The 22,830-nt window shown below is 46.5% G+C and overlaps 1 protein-coding gene across 1 annotated transcript in view; it reads right to left on the bottom strand.

Annotated features, from left to right (window-relative positions):
* Positions 1-14,174: 14,174 nt before the first annotated feature.
* The window catches only part of ELL2 (elongation factor for RNA polymerase II 2), a 77,573-nt gene continuing 68,917 nt past the window's right edge, over positions 14,175-22,830 (bottom strand). Inside the window, exons 10-12 of the mRNA XM_029066587.1 lie at positions 17,697-17,868; positions 15,778-15,822; positions 14,175-15,660 (exon numbers count right to left, since the gene is read on the bottom strand). Coding sequence (XP_028922420.1) covers positions 15,544-15,660; positions 15,778-15,822; positions 17,697-17,868 — 334 coding nt within the window. The 3' untranslated portion in view covers positions 14,175-15,543. The remainder of the gene's footprint in view (positions 15,661-15,777; positions 15,823-17,696; positions 17,869-22,830) is intronic.

The following is a 22,830-nucleotide window of genomic DNA, read 5'->3' as shown; positions in this document are numbered from 1 at the left end:
GCGCTTAACAAATACCACAGTTATTATTATCATCAAGTTCTCGATAAATATAATTGATTGACTGGCAGGTTCGTGCTGCTTGAGGTCTGTCTGTGCCTCCCTTATCAGCCCAGAGGGGGGAAGCATGTGAGGCCCCTCACTGGACCCTCTGGTTTCCAGTCCAGGGCAAGTGGAAGAGGTCAGACAAGAAGCCTCATGTTTGTTTGCTTTTTATTTAGAAAACCATCAAAAATAGATTCCTCGGGCCCAGCAGCGGACTGAGGCAAGGGCAACCACCGGATCGGAGAGAGCAGCGGCCACTGCGCCGGGAGCTGATGGGCACCAGCTCGGAGGCAGATCACATCCTATGACCATTGGCAGGGAGAGGTCCAGCCATGCTGGGTTATTATAATAATAATAATAGCGGTATTTGCTAAGCACTGACTAGGTGCCAGGCATTGTACTAAGCACTGGGTTGGATACAAGCAAATCGGGTTGGACACAGTCCCTGTCCCACATGGGGCTCACAGTTTCAATTCCCCTTTTACAAAGGAGAGAACTGAGGCACAGAGAAGTGAAGCTACTTGCCCAAAGTCTCCCAGAAGACAAATGGTAGAACCGGGATTAGAACCCAGGTCCTTCTATCTCCCAGTTCCGTGCTTGATTCACTAAGCCACGCTGCTTTAACCCCTTCTACTAAGGATTGATAATATCGGACCAATTCATCAACCACCCATACACTTCTAATGCAAATGACTCCCTACACACCAGCTGCGGAGCCCTGAATAGATCTACCCATTCGACTGTGGGCCTGGTGGGTGCGTCTGATCTGATCTTGATATTTATATTGGGGGCAGGAGGCTAGACCCTTTCCCCATGATTCCCCGTCCCCCCAGGGGAGTAGAGAGCCAACAGAAACTGTTCCCAACCTGGGATTCTGGGAATGGCCCTGCTGGAGTGGTGAATCAATCATCAGTTACATTTACTGAGTGCTTACTGTGTGCAGAGCACTATAAGCCGTTGGAAGAGTACATTCGGGAGACATATTCCCTGCCCACAAAGAACTCACACAGCAGTATGGCTTAGTGGAAAGAACTTGGGAGTCAGAGGATGTGGGTCCTAATCCCACTCCGCCACTTATCGGCTGTGTCATTTGGGGCAAGTCGCTTAATTTCCCTGTGCCTCAGTTACCTCATCTGTAAAGTGGGGATTAAGACTGTGAGCCCCACGTGGTACAACCTGATTACCTTGTATCTACCCCAGAGCTTAGAACAGTGCTTTGCACATAGTAAACGCTTAACAAATACCGTCATCATCATCATCACAATTCCTGCAGAGAAAGAATGAACTTTTACCTCTTTTGAATTGTTGGATTGGGCCTGTTCTTTGGAGATTCTGGCGGTCTTTTCCCTTGACTGTTTCTTTCCCCCAGGTTAAAATTGTGCATCCCTTGAAGACCGGGGGCCATGTTAGATTCAAATTTGCCAGGCTTCCCCAACTCTTACTAGAGAGCTTGGAACTGTCAGCGCTCAGTAAATGCCTGAGATTGATCAATTGATCGACCAAAACCTCTGCCCCTGTTTTGGACGCCCAGTTTATTTGCCCAGGGGAGGTCCTCTAAGGGGTGGGCTTAACCAGAGGTGAAGGGGTGGCTTTTCTACTTCCCCTCTCTTTTGCAGACCAGCTTAACTGCAGGTTGCAAATGTGTGGAGCTGTTACCTCTTGCCCTTGGTGGAAATGTTCCAATATTATCAAATGTTCTTCTCACAGCCTAGGCCCAAGATGGGAGGCAAAGCGAAAGGAGCCCAGGGCTACCGGCTCCACTGTTTCTGACTGGCTTCGTGTTTGTGATTCCAGTTAGCTCCTTTCCTGGTAAGCAGGGACAGGGTGGAGGAAGTAGGAAGTCAAGTTCAAGGTCAGAAGGATTTCCCAGAAGGAAAAGGGGCTGTTCCCCGCCTCCTCCTGCAGGTATTTTTTGCTCAGTGTATGCAAAAATAACTGGTAATCTGACATGGTGTTGGGTACACCTTTGGGAAATTAAGCTCTCTGCTTGACCAAGTCTTTGAGGACACGGGGTACAAGGGGGCAGGGGAACAGGGGGCCTGGCAGGGGGTTAGGAGAGGTTGTGCATCTCCCTAGGGCTCCTATTCATTCATTCATTCATTCATTCCATCATATTTACTGAGCGCTTACTGTGGGCAGACACCGTACTAAGCATTGGGAAAGTACAATACAGCAATAAAGAGAGACAATTCTGCCCACAATGGGCTTACTGTCTGTGGTGGGGGGGGGGGGAGCAGGGGAGGAGACAGACATTAAAACAAGTAAACAGGCATCAATGTAAATAAATAGAATTATAGATATAAACATATATAGATAAGTGCTATGGGGCACAGCGGGGGGGAAGAGCAAAGGGAGTGAGTCGAGGTGACGCGGAGGGGAGGGGGAGCTGAGGAAAAGGGGGCTTAGTCTGGGAAGGCCTCCTGGAGGAGGTGCATCTTCATTAGGGCTTTGAAGGGGGAAAGAGTGATTGGTGGATTGGAGGAGGGAGGGCGTTCAGGGCCAGAGGTAGGACATGGGCCAGGGGTCAGCAGTGGGACAGGTGATATCGAGGCACAGTGAGAAGGTTAGTGGCACCAGAGGAGCAGAGTGTCCAGGCTGGGATGTAGAAGAAGAGAAGGGAGGTGGGGTAGGAGGAGCTAGCCCTTATCCTAACTCTCCTTCTGGAACACTCCCCTCTGCTGATCTGGCCAGGGCCCTGTCTCTGAGGGGTGAGGGGAGTGGTCCAGGCTGGGGAGGCCGGGGGCCTGAGGAGATAGGAGAAGGTGGATGGAGAGAGAGGGGTTCCTCTGACTGGATTGCCACTCTAGGTTAGAAGCTAGATGTAGGCAGGAAACGTGTCTACCAACTCTGTTATATCATACTTCTATAAGCAGTGTGGCTCAGTGGAAAGAGCACGGGCTGTGGAGTCAGAACTCATGAGTTCGAATCCCAGCTCTGTCACTTATCGGCTGTGTGACTGTGGGCAAGTCACTTAACTTCTCTGTGCCTCAGTTCCCTCATCTGTAAAATGGGGATTAAGACTGTGAGCCCCACGTGGGACAACCTGATTCCCCTATGTCTACCCCAGCACTTAGAACAGTGCTCGGCACATAGTAAGCGCTTAACAAATACCAACATTATTATTATTATACTTTTCCAAACTCTTAGTACAGTTCTCCCTCCTCATATCTGACAGACAATGACTCTCCCCCTCCTTCAAAGCCTTATTGAAGGCACATCTCCTCCAAGAAGCCTTCCCCCGATAAGCCCTACCTTCCTCTTCTCTCACTCCCTTCCGCATCACCCTGACCTGCTCCCTTTATTCATTCCCACAGCACTTATGTATATATGTGTAATTTCTTTATTTTAATAATAATAATAACGGTATTTGTTAAGCGCTTACTATGTGCAAAGCACTGTTCTAAGCGCTGGGGGGATACAAAGTGATCAGGTTGTCCCACGTGGGGCTCACAGTCTTAGTCCCCATTTTCCAGATGAGGTCACTGAGGCACCAAGAAGTAAAGCGACTTGCCCAAGGTCAATAATAATGTTGGTATTTGTTAAACGTTTACTATGTGCAGAGCACTGTTCTAAGCGCTGGGGTAGATACAGGGTATTCGGGTTGTCCCACGTGAGGCTCACAGTTAATCCCCATTTTACAGATGAGGGAACTGAGGCACAGAGAAGTGAAGTGACTTGCCCACAGTCACACAGCTAAGTGGCAGAGCCGGGATTCGAACCCATGACCCCTGACTCCCAAGCCCTGGCTCTTTCCACTGAGCCACGCTGTAATGTCTGTCTCCCCCTTTAGACTGTGAGCTCATTGTGGGCAGGGAATGTGTCTGTTGCTCTGTTGTATTCTCCCAAGTGCTTAGTACAGTGCTTTGCACACAGAATACGCTCTCAATAAATATGGTTGAATGAATTGAATGAATGAATGTGGAGAAGACCAGTGCCAGGAAGGCCACTGCTCCCCCGTTCAGGAAAAAAAAAAAGTCACTGCCATTTTCTTTTTTGATGTGAAACAGAAATCTTTTTAATGAATTGCTTTTCTTTAATTTCCCAAAGGTGTGTCCCACACGGTGTCAGATCGTCAGTTATTTTTGCAAACGTTGAGCAAGAACTAGCCCTGCACCCGGCAGGGCCGTGGAAGATGCTTCAGCTTCTTCCGTCAGCGGGAAGATCTGTGAGCCTGGAGTTACCCAGACATTCTCCCTCACTTTTCCCCCCTTCCTTCCCCTTCTCCTTTCCCTTCCTCTGGATGTGCTTTTGGCAGGAAACACTAGCTGAGATGGAAGTAAGTGTTGGGGATGAGGGATAAGGTGGTGGGGGTGTGGAGGAGAGGGACTACGGTGGGTCCACTGGCAGCTAAGGTGGGGCGCTTTGAGAGGGCTGGAGGCGATTGCCATTTTTGTCTCTGCAAGAACCCTGCCAATTGGTAGTTTGCAAAAATCTCCTTAGTGCTTTGGAAAAGGCAGCGTGATCTAGTAGAAAGATCATGGGTCCGGGAGGCTGGAGACCTGGGTTCTAATCCCAGCTTTTCCACTGGCCTACTGTGGGACCGTGAACAAGCCACTTAACTTCTATGGACCTCAATCTCTTCATCTGTAAAATGGGGATAAGATTCCTGGTCTCCCTTCCTCGAATGATTATGCTATTTGTTAAGCGCTTACTATGCGTCGAGCACCGTTCTAAATGCCGAGCTAGGTACCGGTTAGATTGGACACGGGCCCTGCCCCTTTTTCAATCATACGTCCCTTTGGTGGGGAGGGTCAGGGACTGGGTCTGATCTGACCATCTTGTACCTACCCCAGTGCTTGGCATAAAGGACGTAATATCCCAATCGTTATCACTCACGCACACCCATTTTACAAAGGTCCCAGGCCAACCCTAAAATAGAATTGAGGGAAAGCTTAAAGGTCAAGAAAAGAAAGGAAAAAAAAATTAGGGCAAAGTCACCGCCACCTTCCTGACGCGTTCCCACGACTGCTTGTCTCTGGAGGCCTCTCCCTTAGGGTGGAGTCAGGAAATGCTTAGAAAAATCAATGCCATCATTATTAACATTAATGACGATGGTATTTATTAAGGGCCCGCCATGTGCCAAGCACTGTGTTCAGCACTGGGGTGGATACGAGACTGGATACAGTCCCTGTCCCATTCAGGGCTCATAGTAAGCGCTTAACAGATACCAACATTATTATTATTATTATGAGGCAACTGAGGCCCAGAGAGGTTAAGTGACTTGCCCCAAATCACACAGCAGGCAAGTTGTGGAAGCTGGGACTAGAACCCGGGTCTCCTGCCTGTCAGTGCCATGTTCGTTCCACCGTGCTACGTGCTGCCCGTCCTGTGATCTCCTAGAGGATCAGGACAGATTCTCCCGTATGTTCTGGGTTGCCCTGAGCTCCCTCGGCCCATAACCTGTGGATGCAACAGACCGTTCTGACGACAGCTCCTTCTTTGACAAACTCGTCGAACCTGACCTCCCATCTGGCTCATTATGGTTCAGCCGTGTCCTGCCGCCTGCCTGCTGATTTCACTGTTCAACTGGGCACAAGGGTTGGCTCCGATCAACGTGTCCAGGGCCAAGAGAAATTAGGCTGCAGCCAAATATCACGATGGAAATGGAAAATACATCTCCAACACCGGTACTATATCTTCTGCGCCCTCGTTGCTTACGGCAGGATGAGAGGCTGTGTGATCTAGTGGGGAAGATCCAAGCCCGGGAGTCAGGAGACCCAGGATCGAGTCTCGGCTCTGCCCCCACCAGCTGTGTGACCCTGGGCAAGTCACCTGACTTCTCCGTGTTTCAGTTTCTTCACCTATAGGACGGGGATAAAACACCGGCCCTTCCTCCCTTAGACGGTGGGACAGGGACGATGACCCGATCTCATTATCATGCATCCACCCTCGCATTTAGCACAGTGCTTGGCATACAGTGAGTGCTTAATAAATACCATCACCCTTAGTGTTGCTATAAATACAGGCCGACGGTGGGAAGAGGGAGAAAAGCCACAGGGAGCTATATAAGGAGGTAAAAACCAAGGCCAGGCTTTGAAATGTTTACTGTGCCTGTCCCTCTAGAAAGGTGTGGCACACCCATCTGGAATAGTTTGTTATTTCTAGGAAGGACAAAATAGAGATGGTACTGGGAAGGGCAACCTATAGATGATTAGGGGAATGGAAAAGCTTCCGTACGAGGACGGACCAAAAGGTTGGTAGCCTGGAAAGATACAGGCCGAGAAGGGTTATGATTGAAGTTTACCCAGTGGTGAGGGTGTGGGCAGGGGAGACACGTAATTCTGCAAGTCCAGGACAAGGGAAGGGGTAGGTGAAGCTTGGAGGCGGTAGGCTTCAAACAAATGAAAGGAAACCTTGAATAATAATAGTGTTTGTTAAAGTCCTCACTACATGCCAAGCTGCTGCGGTGGATACAGTTCAATCATTCAATCATTTATGGAGCACTTACTGTGTACAAAGCACTTACTAAGCGCTTGAGAGACAATAAACAATATGACAATAAACAGACAACACGATTAAATCACGCATGGTCCCTGTCCCACATAGGGCTCACGTTCTAAATTGGGGATGAGAACAGGTATTTGATCCCCATTTTTCAGATGAGAAAACCGAGGCTCAGAGGAGTTAAGCAACTTGCCCCATGGCAAAAAGGAGGCAGGTGGCGGAGCCGGGGTTAGAATCCAAATCCTCTGACTCCCACTAGGACTCTCTATGTATTTTTCTATACTGCAAGTGGTAAGCTTAGAGGATTCATTTTAGAGGAAATTATGCAGTCGAGAAAAATCAGCAGGTCCAAGAGGAGTCTGGAGGCGGACAAGCATCGTGAGTGACGAGCCAGCTGCCCACCAATCATGAGAAGCAGCATGGCGTAGTGGATAGAGCTCGGGCCTGGGAATCACAAAGTCATGGGTTCTAATCCTGACTCCGCCACTTGTCTACTGTGTGACCTTGGGCCAGTCACTTCACTTCTCTGAGCCTCCGTTACCTCATCTGCAAAATGGGGATTCAGACTGTGAAGTTCATGTGGGACATGGACTTTGTCTAACCTGATGAGCTTGTATCTACCCCGGTGCTTACTACAATGACTGGCACATAGTAAGTGCTTAACAAATACCATAGTAATAATAATAATACTAATATTAGATTATTGTGGGTCAGGAGGTCCATTCCATGCAAGAAGCCCAGTAGAAGATCACGTTGGCTGGCGAACCGCTTAACCAAGGACTCTCTGGCAGGAGAGACGAACAGCCTAAAGTCGCCCCTCCCTGTAGTAATAATAATAGTAATAATTGTGGTATTTATTAAGTGCTTACTATGTGCCAGGCACTGTACTAAGCACTGGGATGGATACAAGCAAATTGGGTTGGACACAGTCCCTGTCCCACATGGGGCTTACAGTCTTAATCCCCATTTTACAGATGAAGTAACTGAGGTACGGAGAAGTTAAGCAACCTGCCCCACGTCAGAGTGGACAGATAGCGGAGCCGGAATTTAGAACCCAGGTTCTTCTGAGTCCCAGGCCCATGCTCTTATCCACTAGGCCACACTGCTTCGCCCCGTTTGAGCCATTCACTGTCACATTGTTACCTTGGACTGTTGAACTTGTAATTCACTGTGGTTCATAAATCAATGTTACTGTTCCCTGTATTGGTCCTCCCTGGATCGAGACTGTCTGTTGCTGCTCTTGAGTTGATTGTTGATTTCTTCATTTATTCATTCAATTCATTCAATCATTTGTTATGCTCTTCCTATGTGCAGAGCACTGTACTATGCGCTTGGCAGAGTACAATCCAATCTCAGTACTATACCCTGAATCCCGGCCTCTGGCCCAACCCAGGCTACCCAATCACCCAGGTAGGACCTGAAAAAGCCACCCATGCAAGTTCACGCTCCTCATTCCCTCAGCGGGGCCAGTGGGAATCACAAAATTAAGTCACCATTCCACGTCAGAGTGGTCGCCTGCCATCAGTTCGCTTCCCACACTCCCAGGAAGGCCAATCAGATGATTGGGCAGGCAAATGAAAGAGAAAAAGAAAAGCCTGAACACTCCACCCACCATGCACCAGCCTCTCTCTCTCTTTCTGCTTTTCTGATTCATCTTTAAATTCTTCACTTTGAAACCGAACGCCCTCCCCAGTCACCAGGCCTGACCTGCTTTTAGTCACTAGGCAAATTAATAACCATGTGTACCAAGCTCATCTCTTATCCGCTGAGCACCTGAGTTCTTTACAAACAATAATTAGTTCTCCCGGTTCCTCAGGCTTGATGCAGTCTCATCAGAGGAGGAAACAGAGGCAAGTTAAGGAAACCAGCCATGGCACACAAGAAGAAACCTTGATTCCAGAGCCACTTACTTGATCCATCATACCGTCCACTTCCCCGAAAGACAGTCACTTGGGATCTGGTGGCCTCAGCAGGGTTTTATCCAGAGGAGCCAACTTTTCATTTTGAACCATGGAGGCGAAAATAGCAAGAGTAATAATTGTGGTATTTAAGCCCTTACTGTACTAAGTGCTGGGGTACATGAAATGTACACACACACGATGGAAGCAGATCAGATAGAGTCCCTGTCCCACATGGGGCTCAATCTAAAGGTGAGGGAGAACAGGGATGTTAATCTCTGTGACGAGGAAGGCATCAGGCTTGGAAAGTCTAACAGGCCGGAAAGCCTCCATTTTGAATCTTTTCATCCCTGATGGAGAACACTCAGATCACTAAAATCCGCCCTTTCCTCCCCATCCAAATGGCTATGCCGATCTAAGCGCTTACCAGATCCCAAGTTTACTGCCTCGATCTCCTCACTGAACTCCCTGACCATTCCAGTCCATATTTCACTCTGCTTCCTGGGTCATTTTTCAAAAGAAAAAGTTAAGTCCATGTTTCCCATTCCTCGACAACCTCCAGTGGATGCTCATCCACATCTGAATCAAACAGAAATTCCTTATCACAGACATTAAGCACTCAATCAGCTGGCCCTCTCCTAACTTCCTTCACTGATTAACTACTACGACCCATGCTGCACACTTCCCTCATCTAAATGCCAACCTTTCTCATTGTACCTCAATCTCGTCTATCTCACGGACCCCTTGCCCACATCCTACCTCTGGCACAGAACTCCCTACCCCTTCCTATATGACAAATCACCACTCTCTCCACCTTCAAAACCCTCTTACCTCCAAAAGGTCTTCCTTTTTCTCTTTCCTGTCCCTTCTGCATTGCTTTCGCACTTCGATCTGTATGCTTTAAAGCACTTGATATCACCCCACCCTCAGCATTTATGTACATATCCATAATTTATTTTAATGTCTGTCTCCCCTTCTAGATAGAAAGCTCCTTGTGGGGAGAGAGCACATCTACCAGGCACTTAGTACCATGCTCTGCTCCCCTGTAAGTGCTCAGCAAATACCACCGATTAACTCATCTGGTCAGAAATCTGGGGATTCGGCTCACATAGCTATGGGGGTGGTAATCACACCCACCACCTCCATTCTGGGCCCTTACAGTCCTGTGTACCTTTGTCCCAACCTGAGAGACCCCACCCCCAACTCAACCCTCTTTGTTAACCTCTCCCTCTTCCCCTTAATAAAAAACAAAAAACAAAACAAAAAAGATGCAGGAAAGGTCAGAGAACACTACAGCTAGGGAATTTCCTGCCGCTTTAATGAATCTGGGACTCTTCAGATTTTTCCAGATTTTTTTTTTTTAATTACTCTTCAGACACACAGATTTTTCCTGCCCCTCAGATGCAGCTTAGCCTAGAAGGTCGAGCACGGCCTGAGAGTCAGAAGGACCTGGGTTCTAACCTGGATTCCGCCACTTGTCTGCTGTGGGAACTTAGGCAAGTCACTTCACTTCTCTGCGCCTCCATTACCTCATCGGTCGGATGGGGATTAAGACTGTGAGCCCCAGGTGGGACAGAGACTGTCCAACCCGACTTTCTTGTATTGATCTCAGTGCTTAATACATAGTGCTTACATAATAAGCACTTAACAAAAACCACTGTCATTATTCTGCTGCCATATTTAATTCCCTTTCGCACAAAACCAGGTGACTGGAGTTCAGTCCTTGCCGACTAGAGAGAGGTGGTGGATCTGCTTGGAGAGCAAAATCCTTTCGAATCCCTTTCACTCACTCGCTCTCCCTCTCAATCAATGGTATTTACTGAGCACGTACTATGTGCAGAGGTTTGTACGAAGCGCTTGGGTGAGAACAATCCAAGAGAATTGGCAGACACTTTCCCTGCCCAGAACGAGCCAGTCCCGGCCGATAGGACATACATCCTATCGGCTTGCATCTTCCCCGTCAGCCTGTGGCAACGTTTCCTCTGGCCGCAGGAGGGGCTTCCATGGAGACAGCCAGACGTTGGAAACCAGGCAGGGAGGGCCCTGGAGCAAATGTTCTTACCCTGCCCATATTTGGTAACACTGAGGCCTTTACCCTGGGTGCACCTTTATGCCAGCCAAATGGCATGCAAAACCAGCTCGCTGAGGCTGCCCCAGTGAGGCCCAGAAAAAGACGAGCATCAGAATTGCCAAGCTTAACATTTTATTGTAAGCTCGTAATGGGCAGGGAACGTGTCTGCTAATTCTGTTGTATTCTACTCTCCCTTGCACATAGTAGTGCTCTGAATATAGTAAGCGATCAAAGAGCCATCGATTGTTCTCTCCCAAGCACTTAGTACAGTGCTCTGCACATAGTAAGCACTCAACAATTACCACCGATTGATTTTTGAAACAAAACTGGAATAAAACACGGGGGTAGTAATGGCTCGTGTTCACTGGCTAACAAAATGTTTCACCTGAGAGACTCTTACTGTGGCCTGTGAGAGACAACTTGGGAGTTTCTGCTTAACCCTCCTCCCCCCAAACCAGAAAATTTGGAAAGGGAACTAACTTAAAGTCCGACTCTGCCTTAAATGCATTAAGTTGCAGGATGCAACTCCAGTTGCAATTAAATGCAAATCCAGTTGCAGGATGCTGTGGACACTCATTTTCCTTTAGAAGTGTCAGTTGGATATCCTTCTCCAAATCTTCTCCTCAAAACGCTGACCATTGCTCTTGGCTACCAAGGGCTACATCAGGAAAGGATTTTGTAACATTTATGCAAATAATTAGCTGTGAAAACTTCAAAAGTATCAAAGGCAGATGCCCAGCCCATTGAGTCAACACTTATTTGGCCAGAGAGACAGCCTACCGCCTCAAGTGCCTCAGTGAAGTGGTTTAAAAATAAAGCTTCCCCCCAAAAGCTCTAATGGAATGAGTAAGGATATGAAGTTGCAGTTTCTGAACTGATTGATCATTTTCATCTCAATCTCATTTCAATACCTTGCCTCCAACGTACAAGTCTGAATCTGCTTGACATAATTCACGGGTTCGAGACTTCAAAGGAGGGGCTTACATTTACAGCTGCAGAGGAGGGAAACCAACGCTGCATTTTTAAAAGGAGCAGCAGCTCGCAGCCATCTACTTTTGCTCCGACAGCGAGAATGAGAACCGAGTATATAGAATACCAAAATTGGGTAGAAATTCCTCCTCTAAAAAAATACACCAGCACTCCAGAAAAAAAGTGTGTGGCTCTTTCCTTAGCTCCTTTCTGGTTTGTTTTCCCAAACGAACAAGGGTCCCAACCTTGGCTAACTGGATTTTACACAGCACGGAGCAGACACTCCCCACAGATCACTCTGCTTTCCAGACCTCCTCCCGCTGCTCACCCCATATGGCCCACAGAAAACTGGGGCTCCCAACCCAGTTTCCTCCGGATGGCTGGTCCCCTGGCAACTCTTGTGGGGAACCACATGACTCATTCTCCTAAAGGACAGACAAAAACACAAAGCAAACTGCTTTAACCGGGGAGCTGAAACCCAGTTCTGTCACCATCATCTGCAGAGCTTCATTTTCCTTCCAGTAGAGAGAAATCACGTATCCCGCTATGAGAATATTGATAAACTATTCAGTAAGCTCTTCTGGGAGTGCCAGAAGGTAAGGCTTACATGAGGGCAGATCCTGAAGTCCACAGCACTACGGTTCACCAGAGATGAATGGAGATACTTTTTGCAAGACCAAGACATGGTTCATGCCGCAGATAGATTCATAATCTTCCAAGTTGTTCTTATCCAACGTCCCCTTTGAAGGAGACCCTGGCCTTCTCTACAGGCTCATCACAGTCGAGAATCCCCTTTTCGCGGGGGGAAATGTGAAGACTAAGCTTCTTTTTGCTAGGAATCGTGTCTATCGCCTCTGTTGTGTTGTCCTTCCCCGAATGCTTAGTACCTTGCTCTATAAACAGTAAGTGCTCAATAAATACCACTGTATTTATTATCTCATGGCGACTCTTGACATGGAACTTCCTTCCTTCTCTTCTTCGATTCTTTAGAAATGTGTTTATTGACAAAGAAGCAGCGTGGCCTGGTGACTAGAGCACGGGCCTGGGTTCTAATCTCAGCTCTGCCACTTGTTTGCTGTGTGACGACGGGCAGGTCACTTCACTTCTCTCAGTTACCTCAACTGTAAAAAACGGGGTTTGAGACAGTGAGCCCCATGTGGGACAGGGACTGTGTCCAACCCGATTTGCTTGTATCCCCCCCAGCGCTTAGCACGATGCTTGACACATAGTAAGCACTTAACAAATGCCACCATTATTATGATTTTTGTTATCACTGCTGAGAAGAGTACCACGTAACTGGCCCCTACTCCTCCCTCCGCCGAAGGTTCCCGCTCCCAGAATGCTCCTTGCACGCTGGGCCAGGGATAAAAGCTATTCCCACGTGTTCCCAGGTTCTTTCGTCGTCACTGAGAGATGCGGCAGGTAACCGCCTTCCCTTCCGCCATTGGGGGTCCGTGTTCCTGGCTTGCTCCCATGTGCTCTCCTCCAACTCCTTTAACTCCGATTAGACCGTCACTGGGCAGGGATTGTCTCTGTTGCCGAATTGTACATTCCAAGCGCTTGGTACATGCTCTGTACATAGTAAGCGCACAGTAAATACTACTGAATGAACACCGCCAAGACCTTGAGCCTATTTTGTCTACTTGTCTGTGCTGTGGTATGTGTTAATGTTTTATTGCTACTGTTGTGTCTGTCTTCAATCCTCCCAACTTCAATTTTGGGATTGTGAGCCCTGTGAGGGACAAGGATCGTGTCTAATTCCCACTGGAAAATTTCCTCTCAGTGCTTAGCATACTGCTCTGCACACAGTAAGCACTTAAAAAGAAATATATTATTTATTTACATTTGTGGGGTAAAAAAAGAGCACCCAAGAGTATCATTAAGAAGCAGTGTGGCCTAACTCGCTGTAGGCAGGGAATGTTTCTACCAACTCTGTTACATGCTGTACACTCCCAAGGGCTCAGTCAGTGCTCTGTACACAGTAAGTGCTCAGTAAATACAACTGATTGATTGAGAGTGGAAAGAGCACGGGCCTGGGAGTCAGAGGGCTTGGATTCTAATCCTGACTCCACCACTTACCTGCTGCGTGACCTTGGCTGAGTCGCTCAACTTCTCTGTGCCTTGGTTTCCTCATCTGTACAATGGGGATCAAATCCCTTCTATTTAGACTGTGAGCCCCACATGAGACAGGGACCGTGTCCGACCTGATTATCTTGTACCTATCCCAGCATTTACTGCGGTACTTGGCCCCTAGCAAGTGCTTAACAATTATTAGTAGTATTATTATTAATAGACTCGGGACTTCAAGCTGTACAACAGTAAAACTTCTGCATGAAGTAATTTATTCCATAGAAAGGGCTCAAGCACATTCCTCATCTCATCTCAACTAATAATAATAATGTTGGTATTAAGCGCTTACTATGTGCTCTGTTCTAAGTGCTGGGATAGATACAGGGTAATCAGGTTGCCCCACATGAGGCTCACAGTTAATCCCCATTTTACAGATGAGGTAACTGAGGCACAGAGAAGTGAAGCGACTTGCCCACAGTCACACAGCTGACAAGTGGCAGAGCCAGGATTCGAACTCATGACCTCTGACTCCCAAGCCCGTGCTCTTTCCACTGAGCCATGCCGCTTCCCTATCTGATCTCTCCGATCAACGCCCTCTAAGGATTGGCAAGAGAGGAGGCTGGTCACTCAGATGACTCCACTGCACCCATATTTTCTGGTTTACAGCAATCCACAACAAGTTTTGATGCTGGAGACAACGTTTATTAAAGATACTACCAAAATTTTGGCAAACATTCCAAAAATCAGATTTGTAAACATAATGCTTCCCTTTTCAATTGGCAGCACTTTGAAAAGACAATACGGTAAGACAACACAATTTAAGTCAATATTAGTTCAAAATCTTAACATTTTTGACCAAATAACTTATGTTCCCACGTGATAAAACGAGTGATAGTTTAAATCAAAGTAAACAGATAAACTGCATGAAATGAAAGTTTGTGCTGTTGATGATCACAGTATTTTAAAGTTAAATACATCTGTTCTTTTTTTATATTCCTGGCACCCAGGAGGAAAAAAAAATCTTTAAATATACATTTCATGTAGGTAATAGCTTCTTTGCATATCTCTCTTCAAAAAAATACTTTATAGCAGTATATAAATAGGTCACCTACATGTTCAATTTTATAATTTTGCCCCAAAACTATAGATCTGTTTAATTTCCGTAAAGTATCGATTTTTTCCCCAACATTAATAAAGCTGACAAACTGTTGAAATGGAAATGCTTTTGTCTTCCACAAGAGAAGTAGCAATTTTCTAGGAAAAAAACCTACAGTAACACTCGTCAGTTGTTTTAACCTGAGCGTTTGGCCTACGAAGAGTAGCAGCTTTTGTCGTCATGCATGCTCACATCCACACAACCTCTGCACACATTCAGTCGTCCAAGCACACTGTTTCAGACGCTGGTAGGCCAGTGGGCTTCCCGCTGCTTGGAGAGAGTGGGAAGCAGTGTAGCTAATCGTTAACTACACTATGGATACAACAAGCAAACACCTTAAGGCAACCATTGCAATGGGGGTTTAACTTGCAGGGATAAATTACTGTTCTAGATCAAATCCGGCTGTATATCACACATATATACATACCCTTTTTTACTTATTAACCCTCCAAACAATGTAACGTGGTTTTTTTTTTTGTATTTTGTGCAAATTTCTAAACCTTCTACCATTTAAGGCAAAGAGTTTGCATTAAGAAAGATCAGAAAACAGGCTTATATTTATCCAAAAGCATTTCAACTTGCTACATTTTTTTTTAAATGTGCACGACTCTGAAATATAGACACTGGATCCCCGGTGTCTAAAAAATGATTTCCATGGACAAACACAAGTCTTGAGAAAAGAAGGGACCGGAAAAAGCAGCTTCAAATACGCAGGGAAGCAAAAATAAAAACAAAAAATAAAATAAAAAATAAAAAACTTGTAACTCGAGTCTGCTAACACTGAAACTTTCAACTGATAAAAGTTTCATCTTTTGAGAATCTTAGAGCAACTCATTTGGAATTTTAAATAAATAAGCTTAAGTGTATTCACATCCTCTGGTCCAAACAGAATTCTAGTGCCAAGACTCCGATTGCTGTTGGTCAAATTCACCTATTAGTCTTTTAATGTGAGCCAGCTTGTTATGAAGATATTCACATCTGTATTTTTCTTCATGATAATTGGGACTTGACTGTAGGAAAAAAAAAAGGTGTGGGGGGGGAGGACACAAAGTTAGGCTGCAGAAAATTAACCACACTTCCTTGCCCGTCGCAGCGTCGGAAAGTATAACACAGCAAGGCACACCTACCTGCTTGATCTTCCGGTATTCTTGGAGGACTTCTTCGTGAACTATCTAGAAATGTCAAATTTCACAGTCAGAACCGATAGGAGTTCTTGATGACAGGCACACAGAATGGATCGGATTTAAGGATATGCTGTTTCCGTTTGCAATGCTAGGAAAGACTCCCTTCCTTTACCTTGCCCATCCATCTCCTCGTACAAGTGTATTTTCTAGAACTCCGTAGGTGTTTTATAGCGAAATGCTGCTAGGATGTTACACGGAGGCTTTGACCGGGGCCATTAAGAAAGACACAGGCTACTTATGCTCGGGGAGCGTTAATGCTACCACCAGCCATGTCGATAGCAGAGGCAAATGACCTTGTAGACTGTAAGCTCCTTGTGGACAGGGATTATGCTTGTTGACTCTGCTGCACTGTACTTTTCCAAGGGCTTCATACTGTGCTCTGCACATGGAAAGCGCTCAGTAAATACCACCGATAGACTGGTCCAAATATGTATTGTGGGCCTCAGGAACTCTGGTCTGGAGCCGCCCTCCACTGTGACTGGCGGGATCGGGTCGATGGGTTGAAGGGAGGAGGACGAGGTGGGGGATGGAACGCAGTAAGGGAGATTCCCCCTCTGAGAACCAGGAACGGTTCCCGGGAAATGGCAGGCTGCCAGGCCGACTACTAGCCGGACAAAGAAAGTCGGTCGGGGAGGTCCTTCTTCATGAGGGTTTCGGGAAGAAGGAAGTGCGTAAGAGAACATGCAGCCCAGGATTTTACCCGACCAATGACAGAATGCTGAGACATTTGAGAAGGCCCCGTAACACGGCCCAGACCTCTTCCAATCTATCAACAGTAATAAAAATGATGATATTTGTTAAGTGCTTACTATGTGCCGGGCACTGTTCTAAGCGCTGGGGTGGATACAAGGTAATCAGGTTGTCCCAGGCGGGGCTCACAGTCTTAATCCATTTTAACTGATAAAGTAACTGAGGCACAGAAGTTACGTGGCTTGACCAAGGTCACAGAGCAGAGAAGTAGCGGAGCCAGGATTAGAACCCCCGTCCTCTGACTCTCAAGCCCGGGCTCTTCCCACTAAGCCACACCGCTTCTCATGTATCGAGAGGGAACTGTGTGTAGGGTCATGTCCTTAGCTCCTGGGAGAGTACAACACAAGAGAGTCGAGAGACGCGTTTGCTGCCCACAGGGAGTTTAGGGTCTACCGTGGGCATGCTGAAGCTGTGAGGTTCTCCAAGCATCAGCTGGCCCAGGGGGCAGGGGTTAAGGCCTGAAACAATATCTCGGGGGCCAGACTGGGGCTGGAGGTGTTAACCCATGACCTATAACAGATCCATCATTATTTCCTGACTGTGGACTTCAACTCTGGGGAAGGTTTTGATAAGGAGGTTTTGATAAGGATTAGAACCCAAGTTCTTCTAATAATAATAACTATTATTATATTTATCAAGTGCTTATTACGTGCCAAGCACTGGGGTAGATATGAGGTTCTCAGGTTGTCCCACGTGGGGCTCACAGTCTTAATCCCCATTTTACAGATGAGGTAACTGAGGCACAGAGAAGTTAAATGGCTTGCCCAAGATCACAAAGCAGACAAGCGATGGAGCCGGGATTAGAATCCACATCCTCTGACTTCTAAGCCCGTGCTCTATCCGCTAAGCCACGCTACTTCTCCGAGACCTGAGTTCCATTTATTCATTCATTCAATTGTATTTATTGAGTGCTTACTGTGTGCAGAGAGCTGTACTTAGCACTTGGAAAGTACAATTCGGCAACAGATAGAGACAATCCCTACCCAAGAATGGGCTCACAGTTCTATCTGTCAGGTCATGCTGCTTCTCATAGCGTTTTCACAGTAGGATTCACGAATCAGAAGAGGGGTGAGAAGCTCTGGCACGATGCAAGGAAAAATTCCACTTCTTACCTGATACTCTTTTGTACCAGGAGAAAGGCGCTTACGCTGGGCATCGAGTTTAATAAATCTTCTAGCAACGGTCTCCATTCTGGCATGCAACTTTCTGTATTCATCGTACTCTGCATTGAAGTCATTTTTGTAAGTCTGGCGTTGCTCGTATGAGACTATAGCGATATATTTCCTAATAGAAAAAGATTTAAAAGGAAATTACTGATGAATGACATCTGGAGCAAGTGCAGCGACAAAATCATCAAGAAAAGGGCAATCAACTCTTGGGAAAACCATTTCTAGTGCAGATTTGTTCTAGCCAAATACTTAGAAGGTACACTTACGAAATTGAAGCCACTGTGTTGGTTTTCCTAGGGCCTTCAAGAGCTGCCATTTTTATATTTCCATTATCAATATTTAATCAATCACTGGTCTTTATTGAGCATTACTGTTTGCAAAGCACCATTCTAAGCACTTGGGATAGTACAATACAACAGGACTGACAGACAAGTTCCCTGTACCCAATGAGCTTCCAGTCGAGAGGGGGGAGAGATATTAAAATGATTTACGGATCTGTGCCCTGGGGCTGAGGGTGCGGTGAACATCAAGTACTTTAAAGGTTCTGATCCAAGTCCACAGGCAATGCAGAAGGCAGAGGAAAGACTTGAGTCGAGGAAGGCCCAGTAGCACAAGAATAATTTCAGCCACAGCACGATAACACAGGAAAACTCCAGAAATAATCAACTCTGGTTTAAGGTGGGCTATGGGGATTTGGGAGGGCGGAAAGTGAATGGCAAATTCCTCCACAATGCTGGATCTGAAGATCAGCACTGAGGGGGTTTAGCTAGCCACTGGGTGAAGGTACTCTTTGAAAAGACTCCTCTTTCCAATGAAATGACTAGAAAAACTTTGCAGTCACTAAAGTGCCTTTTTTAGCTCAAGCAAAAAATAAAGCTCAAATGAGTCTGCAACTCCATCCCTTTCAGTATTTCTCCTGAAGAATCACCCTTCGCCGCACTACTAGAAGAGACTTAACATGTCAACAGTCAATAATGAAAAGCCGTGTGGCTTAGTGGAAAGAGCTCAGGCCTGGGAGTCAGAGGACTGCTGTCATCCCTGCCCCTTGGTTTTGCACCCTTTATTCACCCTTCCCTCAGCCCTAGAGCACCCATGTATGTAACCAAAATATATTTATATTAATGTCTGTCTCCCCCTTTAGACTGGAAACTTGATGAGGGCAGGGAACATGTCTACCAACTCTGTTATACTGTACTCTCCCAAACGCTTAGCACAGCGCTTCGCAGACAGTAAACGTTCAATAAATACGATTAATTGATCTGGGTTTTAATCCCGGCTCCATCATTTGCCGGCTGTGTGAATTTGGCCAAGTCACTTAACTTCTCTGTGCCTCGGTTACCACATCAGTAAAATGGGGATTAAGACGATGAGCCCCATGTGGGACATGGACTGTGTCCAACTCGATTAGCTTGTATGTACCCTAGCGCTTAGTACAGGACCTTGCACTTAGTAAGCACTTAAATACCATTTAAAAAGGAAAGTCACATCCAGGAATTAGGAATTGAAATGTAACTTAAAACCAGCCCAACGGCAGGCTAGGAAATGTTGAAGCAAAAGCCTTCTACTGACCTTCCATTTTAGCCACATTGCCTGTCCTTAAACCTCTGAGCGGCTGGCAGCAGAACTATTCAAGTAAGATAATTCTAGCTTCTTAATGGGGTTTCTCCAGCTCTGCCGGGGCCACGCTAGGGGCAGATTACAAAAGGCCCATTTGTAACTTAATAAAATGACTGGGCTGATAGAAACAGAACTTGGTGACTGCCTCTGCCTCCAGACTTGGGAAACCTTTCATATGAGACAGACGCTAATGGAGATCATTAACACCCTGTTTTTAAGACACTTGCAAGAGAAGGAGTGCCCTAGATGGGGTTCCTTTCGATTCTCCCGCTTCCCTTCCTCCCGGCTCAGGCCTTGGAAAGAACTGACATGACACACTGTACTAGATGGGCATACCAGGACATTTTTAGATGAAGTGCTGGGTGCTGCTTTGATTTCCTTTCCTAAAAATACAGCTTAAATCCACGTTCAACTAAGAACCTGTCAGAGAGTGATATTCTGTGGTTCCTAGAAAGTATTTTGATTCTTGCTGAGTTTGACGATAACTGAGTTTAATCTGAGTGTAACTGAGACAGGGCTAGTATGCCGGTTTAAAGCGCCTCGGCTCCTCTCTTTGCCATGAGAGAGACTTTGCTCCAGCAGGCAAAGAGCCCTGCCTCTGGGCTGCTGCTGTCACTGCTCACCAGAGGGAGCCCAGAGAAAAGAATCTGCCCAGAGTAAGCAGGTGAAATCAAAGTGTTTAGGAAGTCCTTTGTTAAAAAACAGAACCAAATCCTCCTCCTCACAGACTTCCCTGCCTCCAGCCTCTCCCCTCTCAAGTCTATTCTTAACTCTCTTCCCGGATCAGGTTATAAAGCGTCGAACAGCACCCGTCTCCCCACTCCAAAGAAACCTCCGATGGCTGCACATTCCTCTCCGCATCAAGCAGAAACTCCCCATCATTGGCTTTAAATCACACAGAGAAGCAGCGTGCCGCTTGTCTGTTGTGTGTCCTTGGGCAAGTCACCTCGCTTCTTTGGGCCTCAGTTACCCCATCTGTAAAATGGGGATTAAGATGGTGAGCCCCATGTGGGACACGGACTGTGTCCAAACCTGATTAGCTTGTATTTACCCCAAAGCTTAGTACAGTGCCTGGCACAGAGTAAGCTCTTAATACCATTAAAAAGAAAAAAATCAATTCAGCTCTCCCTCTACCTACCTACTCTCTTCTCCCACAACCACCCAGCTCAAGCTCTTCACTCCTCTCACACAAATCTGTGCCTCTGTCTCATTTTCCTTTTGCTTTTGCTCAAGTCCTGTCCCCTGCCTGGAATTCTCTCTCCCTGCATATGTGACCGAGCTGTGCTCTCTCCGAAGCCCTTAAACAGTAGTAGTAATACTACTGAGAATAATAGTTGTAGCTTTTGTTAATCGCTTACTATGTGCCAGGCAAGTCCTTCTGAGATCACATCCCCTCCAGGTGGCCTCCCCCAAGTAATCTCCAATTTCCCACTTCGTACGCTCCATATGAAGTATACGCTCCATCTGAGCACTCAAGTTTCCCTAACCCCACAGCCCCTACATCCCTATTCTAGATTCTCTTCTTACTTCCTCTATCCCTAATTCATTTCAGTACTTGTCTCTCCCACTGGACTCTAAGCTCCCTGAGGTCAAGGATCTTGTCTTCTAACTCTTCTGTTCTCTCCCAAGCGCTTAGTACAGTGCTTTGCTCAGAGGAGGTGCTCAATAAATGCTACTAATAGAGTTTTATTATGTGAGAGGAAATGAATGTCACTCAACACTTAACTTTATCAACAACAGTGGTACTTGCTGAGCATTTACTGTGGGCAGAACACTGTACTAAGCGGTTGGGAGAGCAAAATACAACAGAGTTGGCAGACACATTCCCTGTCAACAAGGGGCTTGCAGTCTAGAGACAAAAGAACATTTCCCTCCAGGAGTCTACATTTTAGTGGGGCGGGCATACAGGGAAAATGTTTTAATGATTTCCAAATAGTGGGAAGAAGAACAGGAAGCAGTACAAATGGAGCCGGATGAAAATAACTCAATAATTGACTTCACATGGCTTCTGAATGCTGAGGATAACCGAAAACAGGAAAGAAACACACAATTGGTCACGGTAGAGTTGGGGGTCATTTGATGGGGCTGTTGAGAATTAATCAGGGGAGGCTTCCTAGAGGAAGGGGGTTTAGGAAGGCTTTGAATGTGAACTGGTGGGTCGGGGGGAGGGAGAGAAGGAGTTCCAAGTTGGTGGAGGAGGTTGGTGGAGGAGCACGAGTGCAACGTCAGAGGCTTGAGCTGAAAATGAGGTACAGTTGGAAGAGAACAAGCAGGAAGAACCTTCAAGTTCTTGGCAAGGAATTTCTGCTCAACGATCCCCGCTGCCCTCTGTGCTAAACAGGAACTCGTTACTGTTGACTTTAAGGCTCCTCCAGCTTTTTCCATTTAATAGCTCTGCTCTTTTCCCTCCAAACTGCTTAAATTCAATTGGACAAGACATGAATTCAATACCCCGAACTTCCTATGGCTAAGAAATCCAAGCAGCGAAGTCTAGTGGAAATTGTACAACCCTGGGAGTCAGAGGACCTGAGTTCTAATCCCACCTTTGCCAGATGCTTGCTGTGTGACCCTGGGCAAGACACTTAATTTATCTGGGCCTCAGTTCTCCTGTTCTCCCTCCTATATAGACAGTGAGCCCCATGTGGAACAGGGATTGTATCCATACCTACACCAGGGCTTAGAACAGTGTTCAGCAAGTGCTTAAATACTATTTAAGATTAAAAATCCTACTATTAACAATAATAATAATATGGCATCTGTTCAGCACTTGCTATGTGCCAGGCACTGTACTAAGTCCAACCTGATACAAGCAAATCAGGTTGGACTTAGTCCCTGTCTGATGTGGGACTCACAGTCTCAACGAGGCCTGAGGGAACTGAGGCCCAGAGACGTGAAGTGACTTGCCCAAGATCCCACAGCATACAAGTGGCGGAACCAGGATTAGAACTCATGACCTTCTGAATCCCAGGCCCGTGCTCTATCCACTACACCATGCTGCTCCCTATTATTAGTAGTTTTCCTGATAAAATCCATTTTTTCCTATCTTCCAAAAAGTTAACAGGTTAAAAAAACCTGTGATACACATCCTAACTTCAATTCCTTTTTTGAAAAAAATCTCATGGAAATGCTTAATCTGAGAAGGCTTTCCAAGCCCGGGATCGTTTCTGTAATTGAGGAATGTTTTCCTCGCACACAACAGAGCAAAATGCTGCCTCACCAACAACTGCTGCTGACTTTCGACTCTGGCTCTGCCAACTCAGCAGGCTGTCTGTAGGGGTTGATTTTGTGCCAGCCACTACTGGTTCTTCAGGCTCCTCTAAAGCAAAGAAATTCAGATGGCGGGTGGCGGGGGTGGGGAGGGGTGGGGGATCCCATTTCACCCCACTGCCATTATTTTGTGTTTTCTTCAACTGGAAAAATAACGCCGTGGACTTTGCTTCGATGAATTACCTGCCCAGTG

This window comes from Ornithorhynchus anatinus, chromosome 1 (genome assembly GCF_004115215.2).
Source record: "Ornithorhynchus anatinus isolate Pmale09 chromosome 1, mOrnAna1.pri.v4, whole genome shotgun sequence".
NCBI classification, from domain to species: Eukaryota; Metazoa; Chordata; class Mammalia; order Monotremata; family Ornithorhynchidae; genus Ornithorhynchus; species Ornithorhynchus anatinus.
This window is presented reverse-complemented; position numbering and strand designations above follow the sequence as displayed.